General features: G+C 40.3%; 1 protein-coding gene across 1 annotated transcript; it reads right to left on the bottom strand.

Moving 5' to 3' along the window:
- Positions 1–4944: 4944 nt before the first annotated feature.
- Positions 4945–21182, bottom strand: SULT6B1 (sulfotransferase family 6B member 1). The gene is made up of 7 exons (XM_052648235.1): positions 20984–21182; positions 19393–19505; positions 16325–16414; positions 14039–14165; positions 10035–10129; positions 7219–7375; positions 4945–5075 (listed from the first exon to the last, which is right to left on the bottom strand). The coding sequence occupies exons 1-7, from the start codon at positions 21180–21182 to the stop codon at positions 4945–4947; spliced, it is 912 nt and encodes a 303-aa protein (XP_052504195.1).
- Positions 21183–27206: the final 6024 nt, after the last annotated feature.

Below are 27206 nucleotides of genomic sequence, written 5' to 3' on the forward strand. Positions count from 1 at the left end.
CCTTGAGAAGTATATTTTCATCTTTGAAAAGCTCTGTAGTGGCTGTCCACAGTGGGTGGAGAATGTTGACAGGAGATGTTCTGATTGGAAAACTACCTGATTTCAATGGAGATTATGGCTCCCAGACTGGCAGAGGCCATGTGGCAACACTTAACTCCATCCTGCCTCCAAAAACAGGGCCACAGGGTCAGAGCAGTAGTCAGAAAGTTTTGCTCACCAGACACCATTAGCAGTGGTAAACTTCCTGGAGTTTCTAGTACTGAAATAGATGGCAGGCCACAGCTGTGTTACGTGAGCAGATATCTAAGACCCCTATGGCATGCACTCCTGCTCTGTGCTTTATCAGCCCACATGGTCTCACGGGGAGTTCCTGTGACCAAGCGGCTGAGAAAGGAAAATTCAGGTGAAGCGCTATACACTGGCTTTAACTGAAATGAACTGATGTGTTCCAACAGCCCTTCAGGGAAGTGGCCCTAAACAACAGTGGGAGAAGGGAAATCCTTCCAGGGTGCCGCTTCAAGCAGTACACTGAGTTGTCACTTGGGAGGAGAGAAAGCTAGTGGCCTACAGTTTACCTGGATATTCGGAGATTTGGAAGGAACAGGTCAGAGCATTGATGATAAGGAGGTCTGGGGGAAAAGGATGTGAGTGACCACTTGGAAGGGACACAGAGTCTGAGTGTATTGGATTTCCTTGTGAATCTTCATGAGAGGTACCCCCTTCTAAGGAGACTTGAGAAGCTAGTGTGCAAGAAAACGTCTGTAGATGTCAGTTGGCATTTCCCCAGCTACCCCAGTGCTCGTTTAACACAAACGAATAGGAATGGGTGAGATACACGTGCAATCTTGTCAAGGTGGATGTAACTGCTGAACGCCCAACACTCCGACAGCGGAGCCCAACATTGAGACCCCAGCACAAGTACCCTGAACACCTATGGAGACCAGCCCGCCACTTGGTGGCAGGTTGTTACGTGAAGCCCTTCCGTCATGGATTGGGCAGGGATCTGCCTTCTGTGGAGAAAGCATGTATTCCAGGTATGGACTTGCCTTTTCTTCCTCTAGTGCTTCTGCCAGCGCCATCATTGGTAGCCTTTCCAAATACCTTGTTCGCCATAATGATAGGCCTTAGTAAGGAACCCATTTTGCAGAGAAAGAAGTGAGACAGTACACCAACTACCATGGGATTCAATGGTTTTATCTTGAACTTATCACCTGAAAGCAGCTGGCTTATAGGATAGTGGGATCAAGTATTAAAGACTCAGTTACAGCCCCAGGTAGGAGACAGCACTTGGCAAGCTGGGTGTACTGTCCTTCAGGTATAGTATGTGTTCTGACCCTAGTTGCTCTTTCTTCCATGGCCAGAATACATGAGCCCAGGAATCAGCAGATGTAAAAGGGTTGTCTTCCATGATTAAACCTAATCAAATTCTTACAAAATAAGTGCTTCCTGTTTCTATGATTTGGGGCTCTGTTTTCACGACATGGTTCCTTGAAGAGGAATTTGAAACTGCACGTGGAGATTGCAGGTGCATCTTGCCATAAAGTTATCAAGAAAATAAAGGGGAGGGACTTCCCTGGTGGTTGGTCCACTGGTTAAGACTTCAAGCTTTCAATGCAGGGGGCGTGGGTTCCATTCCTGGTTGGGGAACTACAATCTCATACACCGTGTGTCATGGCCAAAATAACAATAATAATAATAAGGGGGTTACTGATCTGGTTGGACTGATTGATATGAATTAGCAAGGGGAAATAGTTGATGCAGCCAGAGGTAAGCGCATCTTCAACCCGAGGTTTCTCTGGAGTTCCTTTCAGTAGTTCCACATTCAGTGGTGAGTGATATTTTCATTAATGGAAATTGAGAGGTCTCTAACACAGGTGGGAATGTTAAGGACCCGGATCCTTCAAGACTGAAGGTCTGCATCACCCTACTAACCAGGGAGACATCTGATGGCAAAGGGAGGAATGAACAAGGAGTTATAAACACCAGCTATGGTCTCATGACCAGATGCAAAATAAAGAACCATAGAAGCATGCATGTTTTCCCATAGCTTTGTCTTTGTTATATACAAATGAACTTTTTTTTTGTAAATTAATTTATTTATTTTAATTGAAGGCTAATTACTTTACAATATTGTAGTGGTTTTTGCCATACATTGACATGAATCAGCCATGGGTATACATGTGTCCCCCATCCTGAACCCCCCTCCCACCTCCCTCCCCATATCCCATCCCTCAGGGTTGCCCCAGTGCACCAGCCCTGAGCGCCCTGTCTCATACATCGTACCTGGACTGGCAAACCATTTTACATATGCTAATATACATGTTTCAATGCTATCTCTCAAATCGTCCCACCCTTGCCTTCTTCCACAAAGTCCAAAAGCCTGTTCTTTACATCTGTGTCTCTTTTGCTGTCTCGCATATAGGATCATCATTACCATCTTTCTAAATTCCATATATATGCATTAATATACTGTATTGGTTTTTTTTCTGACTTACTTCACTCTGTATAATAGGCTCCAGTTTCATGTACCTCATTAGAACTGATTCAAATGTATTCTTTTTAATGGCTGAGTAATACTCCATTGTGTATATGTACCACAGCTTTCTTATCCATTCATCTGCCGATGGACATCTAGGTTGCTTCCATGTGCTAGCTATTGTAAACAGTGCTGCGATGAACATTGGGGTACACGTGTCTCTCTTTCAGTTCTGATTTCCTCGGTGTGTATGCCCAGCAGTGGGTGGACCTCTTTTAATTATTCTCCCTTCCCTTTTTACTTGACATTTGCTGATGGTGGTTAATTTTACAAGATAGTCTTTAGGACAGTGTCTTAAAGTGGGGTTGTGACTAAAATGAGGACAAACTATCACAGTGGGCATACAGATTTAGGAGGTAGGATAAGCATGTTTCCATTTGAAGAAGGGAACAACTGCATTAAGTGGGAACATAGATTTGTTGTTTCCTTGAAAGATTATTGGTAGAAAGAGTGGACTGTACTATATGTTATTAAGTTTGACTTAGCTTCCATTCCAACTCCCTTCCACGTCTCCACATCTCCTGGATTATAATGTATGGAAGGTTAAAACCACATTTTCCAGATTACTATGGAGTTAAAATTCTCAATATAATTCAAGTCTTGCCAGTGATGGATAAACAGTGGTGCAAGACTTGGAATATAGAAGGAAGTCCCATTTTCCTGTGACAGACCAGTTGACAAGCAAGCTCAGGGGAGTTGGCAGAAGCTGGACGCATGCTCCCCTGTCAGCTCTCAAAGGGCAGAGGCCATCTCTGGTGTCAGCAGTAGCAGTAACCCAGCAGTAAGTGACCTGATCTTTGTTCCTTTTTGGGGGGCCAAGGGAGGGTGGCTCCACAACAGTGTGGAATTTTAATTCTGACACCCTATTTCATTTGGTTTTACTTTCTTAATGATGCTGTTTTACATTTTAAATCTTAATGTTGCCCAAAATATAAATTGTTTCCTTTTTGTGTTTTTTTGTTTCTTGCTTAATAAATCCTACTCTGTGGTCATAAAAATATTAACTTGTATTTGCTTCTAAAAACGTAGCCTTTAAATCATCTTTTGACATACAGCCTTTTAATTTGTATGGAATTAATTTTTTTGAGTGATGTGCAGTAGAGGTCTGATTTTATTTCTTCTCTATCATAAGCAGTTGTCTTAGCATCAAATGTTGAAGAGTTTAGTCTGTTCCTATGATATGCAATGCCACCTCTGTCGTATTTGAACTTTCTTTACATTCATGGGTCAGTTTGGCCACTGTATTTTATTCTGTTTGTTTTATTTTGTTTGGTTTATTTGTCTATTCCTGCTCCAATCATATGGGCTTGGGCATTAAAAACCCAAGTCTCTGTTCCTGCAGATTCCTGATTGACATCTCAAGGTCATCTCTGATTCTTATTCACTCTAGTTCTCAGTTCTCTCTTTCGTTTTGGTCTCTGTTAAGTCCACTCACTTTATTGGAAGCTGACCAGTGCCCCTGAAGGAATTTTTATGTAGCCTTTCTTGGTGTTTTGAGGGAAGAGTCTTCAGTTTACTTAATCTACCATACTGCTAGAAATAGTAGTCCTGTAATCTTTCTCAAAGCAATTTTATTTAACTTTTTGATGACTCATTCTATTCTTAACTGTGTAGAACTTAGCTTTACAGTGAAACTAGCTATAGTGTAACTATTAAGGAGATTGTTGAAAGGTTTTTTTTTTTTTTTCCCCAGAACACTTTCTGCTTTCTCTTGTAGATTCCACATGCTTACTTGAGGCTCTCTGGTAGGAAAGCCTTCATGCCAGAGTAACACAACCTCTAATATTTAGCTTTAAAGTAAAGCTTGTATTAAGTAGAAATATGAAGTCCCTTGAGAGTGGGCCTCCATAGAGCTTTCTTAAATGACACACACAGAATACATGAGCAATGTTTTTCTCTTGAATCAAATTAGAATAGGATTTATTCATTTTACTTCAGGGAGAATTGGAATTAAATTTCCCACAGCAGTAAGTTCAGAAAGGATCAGATCACAAGGGCTCTGATCCATAGTGAGGAAGAGAGGGATTTTTGTGAGAGGGCAAAACATTGTGATCGTGATCACAGGCCTTCCTGTGATCAGACAGAAAGGCCTGTCTCATCTATGCACAAACAGATTTAGGTATATCTCTGATAGTATTGGCCTATGGTCTTGTGTGAACCCAGAGCATGAAAGAAGTTAAAACTCCAGGATACATCACTAAATACAGCATCCCTTTTGGATGGCTAAACTTATCTTTCTGTAAAAAGTGAACAAACTTATGTTTGTGCTCAAAATTTTCATTTGTTTTCATTATTAAACATTGTTTATATCTAAAATGTTTTTAATTATCATTATTGATTGATTATTATGTAATTATTGATATTTAAATTCAGTTATTATTAAGGAAAATAAGCTGAATTGACCAGAATCAAGGCTGGCAGTATGAGTTATACTTCAACTTTGTTCCCAGGGCAGTGCCAGCTAAGCACTCTTTGAATTTTTCGTCCATTTCCTGGTTCTGAGTTTCACTGAACAGGTTTTTCCAATCACCAACTTCACCTACAACACACACACAAAAAATAGTAGACTTAGACACCTGTTAGAATATTTCATCTGATTTTACCATTTCTCCGTGCAGAGTTTCGCTTTGAAATGTGAAATGGACACATGAAAAAAAATTACACAGTCTTAAAAAACTAGTGTAATTTTTCTTGTAAAGTTAGCAAGATCCACTTGGGCGTCCCCGTTGGTGTGGTGTGCTGTGGTAGGTGATGTACTTTTTCAGTGTCACTAAGGGGGCCCTTGACCTCAGTGACCTCCTATCCCCACCCCTCTTCCAACACCTGGGACCAAAATACCACTTTTTTAGAATCATTTTTTTCTTTCTAAAGTCTTTTAATACTTTAAATACCCATTGAAAAGATAAATTAATATTTTTTTATAGCAGCTTTTGGTTAAGTCTCCAAGTGCTGAAAATTTTGCAAAAATTATTATTTTGCCTGAGATTGAGATATATTTTTCTTATGTGATTTTAAAAGTAAAGAAGTTACTCTTTTCCTTAGACTCTTTTGATGATTTGGGTTGAAGTTGTTAAGCTCCTTGTTGCATAGCCAATGAAATGTATATTTATAAAGCAGTTTTAATGATGTGAGGAAATGTTTACATATATGAAGGGAATAAAAAAACAAAACTCTTTACAAATGTCATCAACTATATGAAACATCACAGAATAAGGCTGGAAGAAATGTGTCAAAAAGTCAAACCTGCCTCTGGTGGGAAAAATGTGGATAATTTTTAGTACTTTTTCATATCTTTCTGTACTTTCTGAATTTTCTACATGGAATAGTGTAATATTTTAAAATCACTACTGTTAGAATTTTTTCTATTCTGAAGAGTATTTGATTAACAATATACAAAGAAAGGTTTTATTTTTACCCTGTTCTTAAAGCTAATAAAATAAGGCATAAAAATCAGAGTTAAAGTCAGAAGGCAAACCAAAGCCAGATTTATATACAATGTTGTATTCACAGTGGATTTTTTTAAATGAGTCTTCATTTGACAAAGTATAGTAGAATCAAGTAGACCTACATTTGTATCCTGTTTCATTAATTAGCTTTGTGCCTGCATGGTAAGTTGCTTCAATCGTATCTGAATCTGTGCAACCCTATTGACTGTAGCCCACCAGGCTCCTCTGTCCATGGGATTCTCCAGGCAAGAATACTGGAGTGGGTTGCCATGCCCTCTTCCAGGGGATCTTCCTGACCTGGGGATCGAATCTGAATCTCTTAGTCTCCTGCATTGGCAGTTGGGTTCTTCACCACTAGTGCACCTAGGAAGCCCAATTAGCTTTGTGACAAAGGATCAGTTAATATCTCTGAGTCTTGGTGCCCATATTATAAAATTAAGGATTTAATATATTTTTGCTATAAAATTTAAGCCCAGCAAAGGGCCTACCACATGATTCATGCCTAATAAGTGATAGTTGTTATATGTGCTGCCTCTAAATCACATTATACTTTAATTATATATGCAATAAAAAAGAAAACTGACTATCCTTGGGCTATATTATCATAAATTTGCATAAGAAATTAGAATACTTTAATGAAATTTAGTAAAATCATCAGTGCCAGAGACAACTGGTTGCCTATCCAACACCCATTTTCTCCTTCTCCTTTATTAATAAAACTTTGATTTTAATTGAGTAATAACACACCCACCTTTAAAAAAAATTACATTTTCCAGCCAACAGCACCGTGAGAAGTGACCAATGAGATGTAAGCCACTGAATGAGGCTTCCCACAAAGTTCTGTAGAGGGGGCTCACTCAGCAAATGCATGTGATTCTCTTGCCACTCCATTTTTATTTTAATAAAATAACGCTTTAACTTTATTGTAATTCAGGAGCTCTAGCTGAACAGGGAGGCCTGGCGTGCTGCGATTCATGGGGTCGCAAAGAGCCGGACACGACTGAGCGACTGAACTGAACTGAGCTGCTCTCCTTTTATCAGCAGGTGGCAAGAGAAAGGTGGGAGGAGCTTAGTACTCTAAAAGATAGCGTGGAGTTACCAGTTCCAGCTCTGATCTATGTCAGACTTCTTGTTGAGGAAGAGACAAAGAAAATCCTGTCTTCTTCAGCATAAAGTTGTTTGAATTGCCTGTTATGTGCAGACTGATGGATGGCTCAGAAATCAAGGCAGCTTTACCTTTGCGGAACAGGAACGGGCCCACAGCACCGTGTGTTTCCTGGGATTTTGCTCGCATGGCGTGGAAGGTACTTTGTGCCGAAATAGTTTGAATCTGCTCCCCAGATGGAGAGAATCCGAAGAACTCAGCAATTCTTTTTATTCCAGTGGCCAGATTCTGAAAACAAAATTTTAGAGGATAGACTTCTTTCTATGGGAATTGTGCCCCAAGCAAAGACAGGCTTCTCAGAATGTATTTTAAGCCTAATTCTCTAATTCAGCTGTCCCTTTCTATCTCTTCAAACTTACTTTGATACTTCAGTATAAATATTTGAAATTTCCCTTTACGATACTCTGTACTGATTTTACTTTGTAGTTTCAATTTACGACTGATTGAACTGTTCAGGTTATAGAGTGACAGTAAGCATTCATTAATAGGGTAGAATTTTATCTAAGATGACATTCATTTTGTTAAAAAGCACCAGTATAAACCAGCTGAGGAAATTAATACATTTGTATGTGCTCATTCAAATTCTCTTTTCTTCTAAATACTGTTTGTAGCTAATATTTAATTCTATCAAGAAAGGCTCATTTTTAGAATCATAAAAGCTAGAATGAGTCTTGGAATATATCATTTAATACCTTTGTAAGTATCATCAACCTTCTCAACAGTATCATTGACCAATGGAGATTTAGAAATCTTCCAGAACAGTTTCTTAAACTGTATTCTATAAAACATTAATATATTTCAGGGTGCTGATAGCTGTTTCATTGGGGGAAGGAGGGTTAAGGGTCGCAGTCAAATAAATGTGGAAGCTTTGGATTAGTAAAGTAAGGTTTTGTCTGTTTGTTTGTAGAATCTGTAATCTTTAATATGCTAGCATGCAATCTGAATTTCCCAAAGGAGCAGGCTATCTACTACAGCAGTCCCCAAATCAAATTGAACAGGCAACCTCCTACCAACTGCAAGAAAGAATGATTAACATTTGGGACAACACTAACATCCATGAATCACAAGTTTTTTTAGGAACATTCTAGAGGAGAAGGGGAAAAGACTACATTAATATGTTCTTTCATGTTATATATATACATACCATAAACAGAAGGGATGAATTCAATTACACTTTTTTGTTTTATAAGAATGTCAGGAGAAACTAGTGTTAAAGACTCAATTCAGTTAGAGAGCATTTGAGTCTCTTCTCCTTTAGCATGCTTTCTTCCCTGGAGCTCCGGGACTCTGGTTTCCCTCCTATGTCATTAGCTACTCCTTAGTCGCCTTTGCTGATTCCTCCCTTTTTATTCAAACTTTTCATGTTGGAGGGCTGCAAGCCTCAGTTCTTGGTCAACTTCTCTGTCCATGTGCTTACATATTAGATATGTAATCTCATGACTTTAAATGTCGTTTGTGGGCCAGATTTACATCGGTAGTTCAGAACTCTTTCTGCATTTGAGACTTCAATACCCAACTGCCTACTTGGCCTCTCCATTTGGATGACTGATAAACATCTTAGCCTTCTGATGTTTAAAACCAGATCCCTGGTCTTCCCCACAATCCTGCTTCTCCTACTCCCATGGTGACAGCTCAATCCTCCCAGTTGGTTGGACCAATAATACTGGGGTCTCATTCGACTTCTGTTTTGTTCTCACTACTCTTTCCCTCATTCAGTCCAGCAGCAAATCCTGTTGGCTTTTCCATCAACATAAGTTCAGAATTCAACCACTGCTCTTCCCCTCCATGGCCCTTTCAGGTCTGAGCCACCATTCTTCCTTCTATTGCCTAGACTAGAGCACTAACCTCCTCATGGGTTTCCCTGGATTCTCTTTCCTTCTCTCTAAAATATTCTCACACACCAGACACAATGATCCTGTTAAAAACACGTCAGTTCCTACCACTCTTCTGCTCGAAATCTTACAGTGACTCCCCATTTCACTCGGAGTGAAAGCAAAGTATTTCGGTGATCTGCCACTCCATCCCTCCCCCTCCAGCCCACCCCCTTACGCCTGTCCTCATCGGTTAGTCCCTTCTGGTCCGTCCCTACAGCCAACCTCATCTGCTCCTTTCCATAATCCTTCCAGGAGCACTCCTACCTCAGGGCCTTTGCTCCAGTCTGCTCTGCCTGGAAAGCTCTTACTGTGGTTACCTACTTGGCTCACTCCCTCATCTGCCTCCGATCTTGGTTCATGTCACATGCCTTCCATGAGGTTTCTTTCCACTGTCCATCCTATTTCATGCTGAGATTTGTCCAGTGTCCCAACACCCCCACCCTTGGGGATTTCTAGTTTTCCTTAATCAGCTGTGCTGTTTCTTCATTCTCACATATTATATACATTTAAAATTTTTATTGTATTTATTGTTTATCATTCTGTCTCCCCACTTTCTCCAGCTAGAATGTAAGCTTCTCCCATAAAGTGAACTTTAGTCTGTTCACTGATAAATTACAAAGGCCTAAAACAATGCTGAACTCACTAAATATTTGTGAAGAAGCAGTTTTTAAAAATAACATTATATGGAAAAATTAATTCAAAGCTAAAAGCATATTCAGTTAAACCTCAATAGAGACCTATTGTTTCTGCCATTCCTAATTTGGACTCTATCAAAGAGGGGAAAAAAGCAGTCACTGTTGGTAGTAAGTTCCTAAGAATTATTTTATTTCTATTAAATAAACAATCTAAACACATATGCATTGTTTGTTTTTTGCCCCTAGCACCGTACCACATATATGGAATATTTTTAAAAATTGAGTATAATATTTGTTCATGCAGACATTATGAATAAATGTTCTATGTTGTCATTTATAGTAAATATTGCTAAAGAATACCAATAATCATAATCTCACCTCTCTCAGGTCTTCATATAATATGAACATAACATTTTCATCATCAAGATGTTTGTTCCAATTAATTGCAAAATCAAAATAGCTTCCCCAGGAAACTAAAAATACAGGGAAAAAAATAACTTCTTAAGAAATTTTAAATAATTGAGGTTAAAATGATAGAATGAGGATAAAATGGTTAATGTGTGCCCTAAAATATAAACTATATGTATGTGTGTATTATCAAACAAGACTATAAGATTACAAATCCCTGCTCCAAAAGAACTGACATAAATCAGTCCTGATGTCAGATTTTCTCATTTTCTTATTTTCAGGAACAGTAGCACAACTAAGCAAGTTGTAAAAATGGTTTCACAAGAACTACAAATTTTCATGAACATTTAGATGAATGAAGTAATTCAGAAATAGTGAATGATACGTGAAAACCAACAGATATAATGTCAGAAAGAAATGATGAGACATGTTATCTAGACTAGCATTGTCCAATAGAAATGTCATGCAAGCCACATCTGTAACTTTAAGTTTTCTAGTAGCCATGTTAAAAAAAGTAAAAAGAAGCAGGTGAAATTAATTTGAATAGTTTAATCTATTTAACCCACAGATCCCAAAATGTTATCATTTCAGCATGTAATCAGCTTAAATAATTATTAGTGAAACATTGCCCTTATTTTTTTTTAATTCTAAGGCTACAAAAGCTTGTGGGTATTTTACACTTATAAAGAACATCAATTTGATTAAGTTTTTTTGCCAAAAATACTTGATGGGTATTTAGACTTCATGAAACTTACAGTTGAAAAAACAGATTCACACACTCATACCAAACTTACTTAAAAGTTTCCAGCAACTGAATTGACTGTCTTAAAATATAAATTTAAATTAAAATAAAATTTAAAATTTAGCTCTTCACTTGCACTAGTCACATTTCAAATGCTCAGTTTCCACATGTGGCTAGGGGCTACCATATTGGACAGTGCAGATCTAGACAGCTGTGTGCCTTTGAGAAACTCCCTAAACTTCTTTGTACCTTAGTTTCCTCATCTGTAAAATGGGGTTGTTGTGAATTTTAAGTGAATTAACACATGTCAAATGCTTAAAACAGTGCCTGATTAATAATACCCACTCAAATATTAGCCAATATTAACATTATTAGTAATAACAATATTGTCATAATTATTATCATGATTTGAGCCAGGCAGTTTCTACATGTTTTGTTGTACAAAATACTGTAAATTTCCTGCCCCAAATATAGTACACTCCCTTCTTTGTTGTAAACCAAACCCTGATTAGTTGGGTGTGAGCTAGTCAGAGGGTTCTGTTTCTCACTTTTTGCCTCCCTTTGGACTCTGGTCACATGAAGTAGTCCTAGCCAGCAATCAGGAGTCTGCTGGAAGGTTTCTAGAACAATTATTCCTGTCACGGTGACCCTTCTTCGTGATCTGAAGGTGATGCTCAGAGGGACAGTGGACAACTCGAGAGAATGTTACAAAAAGCATGACAGAGGGGCCCAGGGAACCTCAGAGCTGCTGACCCAACCTTACTGGTCTACTGGGTCAGTTGCTATCTCCAGATTTCTTAGTTAAATGAAGAAAATAAAACCTGATCTGTTTATGCCACTGTGGTGGGGTTTTCTGCTTTTCTAAATGTTTTATTGATATGCATACATTTCATCTTTCATTGCTTTTTAAAGCAATCCAGTATGACAGGTACAATTTTATACCCATTTTATTGTTGGAGAATTAGAAACCCAGAAGAGCTAAGTAACCATTTTAAGTCTGCACAAGAAGTTATGTGTTATTGACATCTTTTAATGTTAATTTGACCCCAGAGCTATTGCAACCAAACAAAATACAATACTGTGTTACCTCTCATAGGTCAGGTATTCTTATTTTCTCTTTACAACTAAGGAAATCAAAGTTTAGAGTCTTTCTCTGCCTCTATTTTCTTCTTTGTAACATGGTGATAGTAATAGTATTATCCTTATTTGGTTATTATGAAAATTAAAATACTGTGTGTTAGGAGCAGCACGCCAGCATGCCTGGCATGTGGTAAGTGCTCAATAAATGGTAGCTAGTTTACTCTATCTAGTGTTAATTACTAACACATAATAATAAGTGATGAAGCCCAAGCCAGGCCTTCTCATTCTGCATCCTGTACGTTTTCAGTACATTCAGCTGCCTCTCTCTGTAAGTTGACCTTAACAAGTTTACAAGGCAGAAAATCCATCCAAGTTATTAATATCAGTGCCACTTCTTATCATTGTTAATCAAACGATTAGACTAAAAGGATCAGCAACAAAGATTCCCTAAACTAGATTGTCCCAATGATGATGAGTTTCTCCACCACTGAATGTTCTCTTGTGTTGTATCAATGGAGTATAATGTTTTAGATTTGCCTTAACTGCCTCCATCTGGTCTTAGTGAGTAGTTACTAAACAAGCCAAATCTTTCCTATCCGTGCTTCATAAGCACCTTCTGTACACTTTCTTTTTCTCTCCTACACCCCAATCCCAAGACTTAATCTTTGCTAAGGACTCAGTACTGTACCCAGTGTCTATTCATACGGGATAGTGTTGCATTCGGAGAAGGCAATGGCACCCCACTCCAGTACTCTTGCCTCGAAAATCCCATGGATGGAGGAGCCTGGAAGGCTGCAGTCCATGGGGTCGCTGAGGGTTGGACACGACTGAGTGACTTCACTTTCACTTTTCACTTTCATGCATTGGAGAAGGAAATGGCAACCCACTCCAGTGTTCTTGCCTGGAGAATCCCAGGGGCGGGGGAGCCTGGTGGGCTGCCGTCTAGGGGTCGCACAGAGTTGGACACGACTGAAGCGACTTAGCAGCAGTGTTGCATTGCTGTGCTGATCCCCTTTAAATGTGGTCCTTTTAGAGGGACTTGGTAGCAACTCCCTAGTGGCTCAGACAATAAAACATCTGTCTGCAATGCAGGAGATCTGGGTTCAATCCCTGGGTTGGGAAGATCCCCTGGAGAAGGAAATGGCAGCCCACTCCAGTATTCTTGCCTGGAAAATCCCATGGACAGAGGAGCCTGGTAGGCTACCGTCCATGGGGTTGCAAAGAGTCGGACACAGCTGAGCGACTTCACTTCACTAAGGTCACCTGGCATTAATTCTTCCTTGCACTATACTGTAAGCACTCAATAGAGCCACTCACTACTAAAAAGAGACATTTATTCACCTCTGGCCACTATACCCACGGAAGTAGAGTTGCTGCCACATACAAGTAACGGAGACCGTTGGTAAGTGATTTAAATTTTTTATAGTTAATACTGCCTTATTCATAGTTGGTGTGGTCTTAAATGAGATATGTGTATATAATACCTAGTTTGGTAGCCGGAGCATTTGTAGGCACTTATGAAATTATGGTTATCAGTAACCAGAGGTAAAACCTTCAACATGACCTAACAAAACCTTACTTGCTTTCTGGCAAACAAGTATCGTAGGTGTGGCAGCTCATTGTCTTGGTTTTCTTCTTTTTTGGCTTTTATCATTGTGCTATACAGAGACTTGTGGGAAGTGAATCTGAAATGCTTTTTGTACATGTCTATTTCAGGCCTTTTTGTCCCATGTCTGTTCTATGGCTATTTAACATTCATCCTCAACAAATTGAATTGTCCAAATTATTTTTTAAAAAAGTAATGTACTGTTTGATGCCCAGAAAGCTTTATTTAAAAGTAACATTGTGGTTCCTGGATCTGCCTTAATTTATTTTTTCTTTCTTTTTTAAAGTTATTAATTTTTTAAATTGAAGTATAGTCGATTTACAATGTTGTGTTAGTTTCTGGTGTGCAGTATAGTAATTCAGTTGTATATGTAGTCTTTTTCATATTCTTTTTTGTTGTAGCCTGTTGCAATATATTGACTGTAGTTCCCTGTTCTATACAGTAGGGTCCTTGTTGTTTCTTTGTTTATCCTAAAACACATTTGAATTTTTGTATTTCTGTGATCATCTGTTGAAGTCAGAAGGATTCTTTTACCAACAGCCATACCTTGTCCTTTCATGAACTGTCTGAAGAAGTCATCCCAAGACCCATAGCTTGGGATATCAGGAACATCATTGTGGAAATGGAAAAAAGACACTGCTGTGTCTTTAGGGTTTCGAAATAGCACCAATATCTGGAGAGAGAAAATTAAGTTATCTAGGTTTAGGCGTTGAACTTTGGAAAACTGAAAGTGTGAGCATTGTGTCCTATTGTATACTTCCTGATTTTGTTGAGGTAGAAAGAAAGAAAGAAGTTGAGGAACAGGAGCTGGCAGATAAGGAAGCCTGGGAAAAAGGGGGAAAGAAAGAAGAAAAAGAAGATTGACATTGTAACATTGAATTTTTGCTAACAAACTGAGACAGTAAAATGTCACATGTAGACCATGTAAAAAGGAATGAAGAGCAGGCTCACAAGAGCATGGTCTGAAAAGTTAAACCACCCCAAAAGTAAAAATAACAATAATGTTAAGGACAACAAAAATAATGTTTAGAGTTTCATGGGAGAAGATCAAAGAAGGGCAGGTTGGAGGTGTGATGGGTGATGTGAGGAAACAGAACCTCTGAGTTTCAGTGTTATGTCCGCCTTCTCTGATGAGGCACAAATTCATTTTTCTGAATGAAAAGTGTGAAATAAATGTTGTAAAGAGCAAACTGAAACCCAAGAAAACCCCCTAAATTGCAGAACACTTGGCCACCCCAAGTGGGTTTGGGCCCTCTGGCCAGATTTCCCTTTAAAGAACTGAGAATGTTGTGGAATACATTATTACTGAGCACTGTTAGTGACCTTGGCAGAATTGGAGACAGCATACAAGAGGTTCGGAGAACCGGAAACAGGCAGGTAGCATTTCCCTTTTGGAAAGAGGAAAGTGTGCCGCTTGCAAAGTACAAAATGACCTCCATTTTGGAGATGTTTTTGGAATTGACTAAATAGATGACTTGTGGCCACAGAAAAGAGCAAGTAATAACCACCAGTGGGCAACACAGGTTCTCTAAGAAAAAGTCATTTCTAATGGCAGTTTTTTCTTGGACAGAGTTCTTAAATTAGTAGATTTGTTGCTTATGACTTCCTCTGCAAATGGAAGAAGGCATGCCGGCAGCAGAAACATTTAAGCACATAAAACTGATGCAAAGGAGGCTGAAAAAGTAACGTAAAACTGCCCAGAGATTTTTAATAAAACTGTCCCAACTAGACCGTCATCAACATTTTAATGAGGATTTCAGGTTAAGATATAGAAGCTCTATTTATCAAATTTGTAGATGGCTTGAAAGTGAGAGGGAGTCTGGATTCCAGAACACCTCCTCAATCTAAAGTCGTGAACTGACAGTAGTAGGGTACCACTGAATAGAGATGAATGTGCCAGTCTATGTCTTTGTTGAGACCTAAAACTCTGCCCCTAATCCAAATACAGCAGATTCTTGTCACTTGAGGGTCTTATATTTGGGGCTCTGATTACCACTCAGGAACCTCTCTGGCTCATAGCAATTTATAATTTTGCAAAGACATAAGTTAGCATGGTGAAGGCCAGCAGGCTGGAGTGTATGGATAAAACTTCAGTATCAACTTCTTACCTTAACTGTCATTCATCTTTTGCCCTGCCTTCTTGTGAAAGTAAAGCTTTGTTCAAAAGGCTGCTTGCTCCAAATCCAAATGCTTTATACATTACTTTAGCTCTGTGTCTTATGGAATAATCAAGGGGGAAAAAAGAATCCTACTGAGGTTTGTGATTCTACTGAACTGCATTAAACTGGGAAAATTATGGATTAAAGCGGTATTTCCAATTTGGGAGATTCTCAGTATAAAGAAACACTGTATTACAGAGCCATCCACACCTGGCAGAGGGGACAGAGCAGTCCCTTGTAATGGGAGATGTGAGTAGTCCAGACAGCCACTTGGTGGAATTCAAATACCTAACGGGGTTAGGGGCTTCCCCGGTGGCTCCTTTGGTAAAGGATCCGTCTGCAATACAGAAGACCTGGGTTCGATCCCTGGGTTGGGAAGATCCCCTGCAGAAGGAAATAGCAACCCACTCCAATATTCCTGCCTGGAAAATCCCATGGACAGTGGAGCCTGGTGGGCTACTTTATGCATATGTTTTATATCCCGGCTGAAAATACGTTTCATTTGAATGCAACTATAGCCAATATAGCTGAAGAAAAAACAACAAAGGAAACACCAAACTGCACACTTTCTTCATTAAAATTCTGTGACGAGTAGCAAACTCATCCTGTACCTCAGCAAGCCAATATCTATACAGGAAGAACTCCACATTGAAATACGTAGAGGGGGACTCACCTTGGCTCTGTTCTGGAAGATGGATCCAGGTAATTGGTCATAATGGAGATGAGTTGCCAAAATCCTTGGTGATGGAAACTGTTTCATTCTCTTGAAAATATAAACAATAATGTTAAATCTTATGTGGTGTGTGTGTGTGTGTGTGTGTGTGTGGTGTGTGTGTGTGTGTGTGTTGTGTATGTGTTGTGTGTGGTGTGTGTGTGTGTGTGTTGTGTATGTGTTGTGTGTGGTGTGTGTGTGTGTGTGTGTGGTGTGTGTGTGTGGTGTGTGTGTGTGTGTGGTGTGTGTGTATGTGTTGTGTGTGTGTTGTGTATGTGTTGTGTGTGTGTTGTGTATGTGTTGTGTGTGGTGTGTGTGTGTGTGTGTGGTGTGTGTGTGTATGTGTTGTGTGTGTGTTGTGTATGTGTTGTGTGTGGTGTGTGTGTGTGGTGTGTGTGTGTGTGTGTGGTGTGTGTGTGTATGTGTTGTGTGTGTGTGGTGTGTGTGTGTGTGTGGTGTGTGTGTGTGTGTATGTGTTGTGTGTGTGGTGTGTGTGTGTGTGTTGTGTATGTGTGTGTTGTGTGTGTGTGTGTTGTGTATGTGTGTGTTGTGTGTGGTGTGTGTGTGTGTGTATGTGTTGTGTGTGTGTTGTGTGTGTGTGTTGTGTATGTGTGTGTGTGTTGTGTGTGTGTGTGTTGTGTGTGTGTGTGTGTGTGTGTGGTGTGTGTGTGTGTGTGTGTGTGTGTGTGTGTGTGTGGTGAATCACTCCTAGGTTTAGTACCTGAAGAGTAGTCTCAGTCTCTACTGTTATTCCTCTTCCACATCCTTCTCTAGATTTTCTTTATTTCTGTTTTCTTGGTGGGGGATGAGGAATGGAGAATCACAAGGAAATACGCAATTGAAAACTTCCTTTCGAACTTCCTTCTTCTGTCCTGCTTTCCATTGACCAATCTTTTTTTTTTTTTTTTGGTCTTTTTTTTTTTTTTAGAAAAATTTTCCTTTTCCCACAGCCATCCCCAAATCATTTTCTTCAAGACAGCTCAAAATCTGCAATCCACTCTTTCACTTAATGTGGATCTTTTCTACATTCAAAGTCATTAACAGAAATGTTCAAGTCTTTCTATAGCTCCTCCAAATTCATTTTTAACATCTAGATCTTTTTTTTCTTAAACCAGCAAAACTCCATGCAGTCAAATATCCTAACAGAGCCTGAAAGTGCAGAATCACTTAAATATCTGAGAAATATCTTATGAGAGAAATTCTTGTCAATATAAGGACTCTATGATTGATTCTTTTTGTCTTTGTAATCTACTTCTACTGATAATTTACAAAACGAAGCTCTGTTTAATCGGATAGGGTTAAGGCTTTTATCTCAAAATCAGACCTTTAGTGTATGTTCTGTGGTGGGCTAATGCTTTCAGTGTTTTTTTCCATGCTGGTCATCATTTCAAGCAATGAAATTATATTTAGACGTTGATAGCCAATGGTTCTGTGAAAAATTAACTAGAGACCCCAACTCAAGCAAGGGAGCAAAAACTGACTTAACATTTTTTAAAATCAATGCTACGGGCCCAAGTGATGATCAGTAGTCATTGTTCTTGATGCCAGTTTTGGAAGTACTTTTACATTCATTCACAATAATCCTCTCAGGGAGATATTGTAACCCCCATTTTAAGGATTAACAAGAGACTTTGAGGTTTTAAGTCCTTTGTGCAAAATCACACAGATGGCAATTTTCAGATTAAGTGACAGAGTGCCATTCCCACCAAACTGCATGGCCAAAAATCTCTTTAAGACATGTGAGAAATGGTAAAGTTCCTTAAAAGGGTTAGAAAAATATCCAGCGGGAAAATGGAGGTTAATTGTAACAAAACTAGGTAAATGTATAATTATATGTTCACGAAAATGCATGATATAGCCAACTGTAAGCAGTGTAAAGTCGAAATACAGATACATCTCAAGAAAAAAAATGTATATATTTTAGAAAAATTTTCTGTATAAAGTGAATAACCATTAAATGAAGCTTATCCTCTCACACATTTCCATTTTAAAATAAAAGGCACACTGCATAGAAAACGATCTTTGTATATGAAATATGAAAGTGAAAGTCACTCAGTCGTGTCCAACTCTTCCATGGACTACAGTCTATGAAGTTCTCCAGGCCAGAATACTCGAGTGGGTAACCTTTCCCTTCTCCAGGGGATCTTCCCAACCCAGGGATCGAACCCACGTCTACTACATTGCAGGAGATTCTTTACCAGCTGAGCCACAAGGGACAATTATAATGCAAAAAGTGCTTTTAAAAATGCTCTAAGAGAAAAATAAACATTTCTGATAAATTATAGACATCAAAAGACTTCAAAACCCAAATCCCTGAACACCTCATTTACAATATATTTGTCTGTTACTTCGGCCCCGTCCATGGAAATAAGTTTCCTTCCAACTGGGATCCAACTTTTAAGTTTGTATTTGTCATCCTGGCAAGTGTCTCCATCTCTTTCCAGAAATTTTCTGAACGCCCTAAGTGACTTTATTTTTAGGAACTGTGTTCTGTCTGCCTGTTGGGAGTTTCGTTGGTGAGCACTTCTGGTAAGTTTTGCTGGGAATGTGGTTTCCAGTTGGATACAGTCTTCCCTTCCCACCATGTGTTTCTGGTGTGTCTAAGTGTGGAGGGGGGCTGGATGGTCCTCCTCTCTCCTGTTCTGTCCAAGCACCAAAATCTCGAGGCAGATCCTTCCACCCCCTTTTTCTTGTCCTTCCTGTCGTGGAGAACAACATCCTGTCTCACATCCAGGCCCTAGTTAGTTACATTGATAAGGTGAGTAATAACATGCGATAGATAATATTAATAACAGGTAGGACGACCTGTTACTACCTTCACACCAACACTAATGATTTAATCGTTCATAAGTAATAGTAATAAGGTGATTCTGTAGTAAAATGAGATAATTCCTGAAAAGTGCTGGGATTATATGATAAGCACACAAGGAATTATTTAGTGTTGTATTTTCTGAACTCAAAACTAAAAATCCCCCAATTTTACTTTCTAGAATAATTTGCTCTAAGTTTCAAGGCTCTTTTGTACCAACCTGATATTTTTCTGGGTCCCCACATTCAAGAACTGGGAATTCTGGGTATTCATACTTTTGTTTAGAATCAGCAAACATTAATTCATTAACGATGTGGAGAATCCAGTTAGAACCTATAAGAAAAATCAGAGAATCAAAGCTCATTAAGGAGTCTTGATATAATAAAAGCATGTTACTTAAACATACATATCATAAAAATTAAAATCTACAATGAGAGAATTCCCTGGCCGTCCAGTCATTAGGACTCTGTGCTTCTACTCCCCGGGGCCCAGGTTTGATCGCTGGTCTGGGAACCAAGATCCTGCAAACTATGTTACAGCCTTAAAAAAAGAAAAAAAAAAGAAAAGAAAACCTACAACAATTCCCTGATGTGTACAACTGTTTCTTCTGCATTCAGAATAACCTGGGCTGTGGAAAGAAGCAGAGTTTTATGGAAAAGAGCATTTACTTACTCTGGTATAAAAATCAGATTATCTTGTTTCTTAAATTTCTCCTTGAACAAGAGGCAATGCTTTTTTAAAAAAATCTGGAATATCTTCTTTACAGAACAATGTTATACTATAGAAATGGTTGTTTATTGTGTATCATGTATTTTACCTTAATGAATATTTTCTACAGAAATGTGTGATTTTGATTTTTATAAAAATACAGCATCAATTAAAAAAGAGAATATGAAATGGAGTTGGCTTTAACAAACAGAGATGGAATAACAGTTAAAAATGATCAAAAGTAGGACTTTCCTGTGGTCTAGTGGTTGAGACTCCATGCTTCCACTGTGGGGGTGCAGGTATGATCCCTGGTCAGGGAACTAAGATCCTACATGCCACCTGGTGTGGTCAAAAAGAAAAAAAAAAATCAAAAGTAGATTGTATAAAATAAAGTAATTTAGTTTCTTAACATCTTATCCTCCACTGATGAAGGACCACTATAAAGCTGGCTTGAGAAACAGGAGGATTGGTCTTTGATCCTGAAAAATAACTTAGTACGTGGAAGGCACAGATGTTTATAGACAAGCCCATCCTTGTCTTCAGCCAAAAGTCAAGATGAACATCTTGGCTACCCTGAGTACTCCATGGAAAGCGGGCCTTGTTTCTCTTTGCTAGCCCCACCATACAGCTCCTTCTGCACTCATCATCCATCCTGTTCTTTTCACACAGACCTCCTCCCTCAGACACTGCGTCACATGCTCAGTAGTTTCAGTCGTGTCTGACTCTTTGTGACCCCATGGATTGCAGCCCGCCAGGCTCCTTTGTCCGTGGGATTCTCCAAGGCGAGAATACTGGAGTGGGTTGCCAGGCCCTCCTCCAGGGGATCTTTGCAACCTAGGGACTGAACCTAAGTCTCCTGCATCACAGGCGGATTCTTTACCACTGGGCCCCCGGGGAAGCCCTCAGACACTGGGGTTTCTAAATCTACCAGTTCTAGTTACTGATTTCACAGGCTCTGTTCTGATTCACTATAGCTACCCACCTTTCCAGTTTCTGGCTTCATGTAGAGATGAGATGGCCTGCCCTCCTCCCACCTTCTCCTTGCACCTTCCCCATCTACTCACTCTGAAAAAGTGCCCTTGTAGAAAAGTTTTGTTAGTTACCACACTTTGGATAAGATGCTAGAACTATGTCATCGCTTCTGGCTTCAAAGGCGTCCAGGGCTTTGAAAGTCTCTGAGGTGCACATGGTGACTGGGTAAGGAATCCCCTGATAGGTGAAAAGCAAGTGAGACAGTACAGTTTCTTTTGATTTTTCCAAAGCTTCATCAATGTAGTCAATAAATTTGGCATTAGCAGTCATTCTGGCTCCCTGCTGAAGAACTTGCTCTGTGGTTGTCCGGGGCAGTGGCGGCTTTTAATGGGGGTTTTCAGGAGGTGGAATAAAGGGCTCCTCCCATTCACATGAGAAAGAAATACTTAATTCTCACCCACCTCCACCCCTGGCTTTTGCATACCCACCTCTGACAAAAGGCACGCTGCAGGTGCAAAACAGGCTGAGGATCAGGGAATATTACCCAATGAGTGGATTATATTACCATTATAGGCAACCCTCCCAAGGAAAGAGTAGATTTTCTTAATAGACAATAATAGATATTGAATGTCTAACACATAGTTATTTAATTCAATCAGGTATAAAATTTTAATATTAGCAAAACAATTTATGGAGGAAACCTCTCTCCTTGGTTGATAGTTTTACACATACATGTCCATGGTGTGAAGTGAAGTGAAAGTGAAAGTTTCTCAGTCGTGCCCGACTCTCCATGGAATTCTCCAGGCCAGAATACTGGCGTGAGTAGCCTTTCCCTTCTCCAGGGGATCTTCCCAATCCCAGGATCGGAGCCAGGTCTCCCACATTGCAGGAGGATTCTTTACCAGCTGAACCACAAGGGAAGCCCAAAAATACTGGAGTGGGTAGCCTATCCCTTCTCCAGTGGATCTTCCCGACCCAGGAATCCAACCAGGGTCTTCTGCATTGCAAGTGGATTCTTTACCAACTGAGCTATCAGGGAAGCCCCCATGGTGTGATGCAGGGTGTAAAATTTTTCCCTTTTTCCCATCTAGGTTCTTTGCCTGGTCTAATAATTAAATTGATGTAAGACCGATCAACAGGAGAAAAAACGAACAGAATTATGTACTTAATGGGTGTTCCATTATAATACGCAGATTCAAAAGGCCATCAGGTAATTGAAGTTTAAATAACATCCTGTTTATTAACAAGGATTTTGGAAAGGAATAGGGGTTTGAGGATACAAAGGGGAGGAAAGCCACTCACAGGAAGGCAGAGGAGATGTTTGGAAAACTAGGGTTGCCTGTTCTACAGATGAGTTTTTTGGATACAAATATATCCCTGGTAACAGGTATCTTCCTGGTACAGCCCTTCTTTCCAATGTAAATTTAGGTAATTAAAGGGGGAGGTAAAGAGCTTTTCCCTAATTGGCTGGGTTTTTTAATTGCCTTTAGTTCAAAATTATCCTCATGCCAACGTGGCATATTGTAAGATGGCAAAACCTGGTCTCCTTCAGTGACAAGGAAATGATGGAATTGCCCAGTGATTTAGTGGGGAGGAAAGAGGCACCCAGCTCGAATCTACCATTTCCCGCCTCAGTAGACTTAGAAGACTACAGACCTGAGTTTGAATCTCAGTTCTGCCACTTACTTGTGTTTGTTTATTTTGTTTCATTGAAGTACTGTTGATTTACAGTGTTGTATTAGTTTCAAGTATACAGTAAAGTGATTCAGTTCTTTTTTTCAGATTCTTGTCCATCCTAAGTTATTACAAGACACTGAATATAGTTCTCTGTGCTATACAGGGTGCTTGTTTATTTTGTGTATAGTAGTGTGTATATATTAATCCCAAACTCTTAATTTATCCCTCTCTCCTCCCCCTTTCCCTTTGGTAACCATAAGTTTTTTTTTTTTAATTATATATTTATTTAGCTGTGCTGGTCTTAGCTGTGGCATGTGAGATCTAGTTTCCCCCCGGATTGGGAATGCCAAGTTGTAGCCACCGGACCACCAGGGAAGCCCCCCTAAGTTTGTTTTTCTATATCTGTGAAATTCTTTCTGTTTTGTAAATAAGTTCATTCATTTACAAATAAGCTGTAAGTGTCATTGTCTTAGATTCCACATACAAGTGATATCATATGATATTTGTCTTTGATTTGCTTCACTTACTATGATAATCCCTGGGGCCATCAGTGTTGCTGCAGACAGCAATATCTCATTCTTTTATGGCTGAGTCGCATTCCATTAAATATACACCACATCTTCATCCATTCACCTGTCAGTAGGCAGTTTGCTTCCACATCTTGGCTATTGTAAGTAGTCCTACTATGAACTTTGGGGTGCACTTTTCCTTTCCAGTTGGAGTTTTCCTTCTTCCCAGGCATATGCCCAGGAATGAGGCTGCTGGATCGTATGGGAGCTCTGTTCCTGTGTCTTTAAGGAAACTCCGCCCTGTTCTCTGTAGTTGCTGCGCCGCTGTCACCCCAGTGTAGGAGGCTTTTCTCTTCTCCACACCCTCTCCAGCATTTGTATTTGTGCACCTTTTGATGATGATCAGTTGGGTTATTTTGAACTCATAATATACCTTCAGAGGTATATATAAAATAGGGATAATACTAGCTGAACTATTTGACAACAGATGTGTATGATTCCTAGAAGGGAGATGCTTTGTCAAGGGAAGCATACAATATAATGGTGTCTCCTGTCCTCTGAGTTCATGTCCTGCTGGTTCAAGGTCCCTGAAGTAAAACGCATACTCTCTGTGACATAGTTTTTCCCCAGCAACACTCTCTTCTTTTTTCTTTGATTGAACTGGACTATTATCCCCGCTTCCTTTGCAGCTTGGTGTGGCCCTGGGGCTCGTGGGATCTGAGTGGAAGTAGTGTGTGCAAACTTTTGTTCAGGACTTGGACACAGAAAGTTGATTGTTCTCTAATTTCTCTCTCTGCCCTTTCCTACACCTGGAGGACAGACATGATGCTGGCAAGCCAGACTTGCTAATTCACACAAAAATAGCCCTCCAGGAGATGGTAGACCAACGAGATACAGGAACTCAACATGCGGTGGATCACCATCCCATCACCCACCCTCAGTTCAGTTCAGTTCAGTTCAGTCACTCAGTCGTGTCTGACTCTTTGCGACCCCATGAATCGCAGCACACCAGGCCTCCCTGTCCATCACCAACTCCCGGAGTTCACTCAGACTCACGTCCATCGAGTCGGTGATGCCATCCAGCCATTTCATCCTCTGTCATCCCCTTCTCCTCCTGCCCCTAACCCCTCCCAGCATCAGAGTCTTTTCCAATGAGTCAACTCTTCGCATGAGGTGGCCACCCTACATGGAACCAATTTCCTGAACTGTGTGTGGAAGAATACAATTGCCTATCTTGTGGCAGCCACTGGATTTTTGCAGTCTCTTTGTCTCAGCAGTTTAGCATACATCTTGTCTAGTATACTTTCTGGGTCAAAATGTAATCTCGGTGGCTTCTTAAGTCGACTTTCTGTAAACATCTAGTGAACTTTTTTTCTTCTTTCTCCCATTCTCTTCTCCAAATCTTTCTCCTTACTCTTCCTCCATTTTTTTTCCTGTAGCCTTATGAACGTAGTTTTTTAAAATCCAAACTTGCCTTTCTCTAAACTCATGCTAACACTGAAGAAGTTAACCCCTAGCTGTGCATCATTACCTAGCTGCTACAGTCATTCATATCAATATATAACTTAAAATAATACTCAACATTATTGATCACCTGTATGTAGCAGACATCCTGCCAAGCTGGTAACATTACATGGATGATTTCATGTAGCTTCACTAAATAGCCCTATGAAATCACTGTTACTGTTGTTACCATTATGGGTTAATTGGAGTTTTACAGGAGGGAAGTAGAGTCAGACATTTGAGGAGCTGGGACAGGAATGTAGGCAGTGCAGCTGAATCCCCTGCCAGACAGATGGTTACAGCAAGATCTCTGTTAGAGGCCCCAGTGTAATTGTGTGTACTAATGCATTTCCGGTGTTGCTTTACCTGCTACGAGAAACAAGGCCCGGGGACTTTTCACTGAAAAAAAAAAAAACTTACCTCCTAAAGAGATGGATTTTTATGACCACAAGGGAAATAAATTCCCTGGATTCTAGAACATTATATTCAATAACAGCATTTGGGGATAAACACAGTATTAAATGTATCCATTGATTGTGAGGTGCATTCCAGTTTCAGAAATGTGGAAAGCATGTCCATCATAGAGTTGAGGAAGTGATACCAGTCAACAGAAAGTGTCTCAGTGAGGCAGGTCGTGGATGCGGGAGAGGAAGTTTTAATCTCCATTTTACCGAAGGGAAAGCACTGACCTAAGAGGTTTCAGAGTTAAGAATGAGTAGCTAGGTTTCATTATATTTGTGATTATTTTTTTTAAGTTAGTAAAATTAAAATATTTGGGTCTTGCTATTTTTCTATATCTTTTAACATTTTTTGTTTGATTGATGTATTCATCTTTATGCTTCTTTTTGAATGTGCCGGGCCTTTGTTGTGCTCAGGCTCTGGTTGCGGAGAGCGGGGCTGCCCGCTAGTTGCAGCGCACAGGCTTCTCACTGCGGTGGCTTCTCTTGCTGTGCAGCACGGGCTCTAGGCACGTGGGCTCACTAGTTGTGGCTCCCAGGCCCTAGAGCATGGGCTCAGTAGTTGTGGCGAACAGGCTTCACTGCCCCATGGCATGTGGGGTCCTCCCGGACTAGGATCCTCTCGGACTAGGGATTGAACCCATGTCCCCTGCACTGACAGGTGGATTTCTATCCACTGCACCACCAGGGCGGAGAAGGCAATGGCACCCCACTCCAGTACCCTTGCCTGGAAAATCCCATGGATGGAGGAGCCTGGTGGGCTGCAGTCCATGGGGTCGCAAAGAGTCAGACACGACTGAGCGACTTCACTTTCACCTTTCACTTTCTTGCATTGGAGAAGGAAGTGGCAACCCACTCCAGTATTCTTGCCTGGAGAATTCCAGGGATGATGGAGCCTGGTGGGCTGCTGTCTATGGGGTCGCACAGAGTCGGACACGACGGAAACGACTTAGCAGCAGCAGCACCACCACCAGGGAAGTCCTACCCCTTGAAGGTCTTATTACCGTACGTAACAATAGGACGTTATTCAGTGTAGGTGGGAAGGTTGTGTATTTCAGAATCTCCCTCCCAAAAAAGAAAAGGTGTAAGACTGGACTCCCTGCCAAGTGGCTTAGTGGGATTATCTCTTATATTGTAGAGTCTTTGTTTCCCTAGGGAAGGTAGAATTTAAGACATTAATTCAAACAGTGACATTAAAAAAAAAGTGACTGGATCCTGTTCTGATACTAATGCCTGTGATTAGGAAGATTTAGGGGCTGTCTAGAATTGGTAATGTGAGGTCTGATTTTTGTTAGTCTCCCTAAGCTCAGGGCAACCTGTCAACCTTCATGCATGATTGCAGAATAATTGGGATTAGACGATGCATTTGCAGGTGGACCTCTGGTTCTGCAAAATCCCAGCTTCCTGTTCAGCTCCTGGATCCACCCAGGCCTGAGGCAAGTGGTGCTGGACCTCTCAGATGGTACTGATTCTTGCCTTTGCTGAATCTGGGAGGTTTATATGAAGCTCCTTTCCTTCAGTTTAAAGAGACTGGTCCCTCTTACCTTCTTTTCCTTTAATTTTTTCTCTCAGGCTATGAACTTACCCACACACATACACACATAGACACTCCCACCCACCCAGAGTACAGGTGACTTTTTAAAAAGTCTAAGGCGATTGAAGTCAAGACTGATGAGGAAAGCAGGCATTAGATAGCAGAGGGCTCCTGTGTGTTGATTGACCCAAGGCTGTTTTTTAGAGGAAGGTAAACTGGCCCTTCCTGTGCCATCTTCCTTGGTGTGCCCCTTCAGATTATGTTGTGCTTCCTCCCCCACCCCCACCCTCTTCTTTAGCAAGAGATGTTCTACTTCCAGGGCAGTTCAAGATTAAAATTGACCTGGGAATCCAATATGTAGGGAGAGGGAGTAACCTCTGTATTTGGAGAGTTTACTAAAAACTGGCTCCCCTTGTCAGAAGTTGACCATCAGGGAGTCAGGATGGAGTCCATGAGTTAGTGGATGCTGGAAATATTCAGGATCCAGGATGGTGTATCTGGTAACACTTTGGTCTCCTAGGCTGAGGGTGATGGGAGAGCCACTCCCTCCAGAGCACAGCAGCTGGCAGAACAGAGATTCTGCCCCCAATCCCCTGCTTCAGCAACAGTGCCCCCTGCCAGAGGCCACAGCTCCCCAGTGCTCTGTGTCCTGGCGCATCTGAAGGGAAGGCTG

This window comes from Budorcas taxicolor, chromosome 11 (genome assembly GCF_023091745.1).
Source record: "Budorcas taxicolor isolate Tak-1 chromosome 11, Takin1.1, whole genome shotgun sequence".
Lineage (NCBI taxonomy): Eukaryota > Metazoa > Chordata > Mammalia > Artiodactyla > Bovidae > Budorcas > Budorcas taxicolor.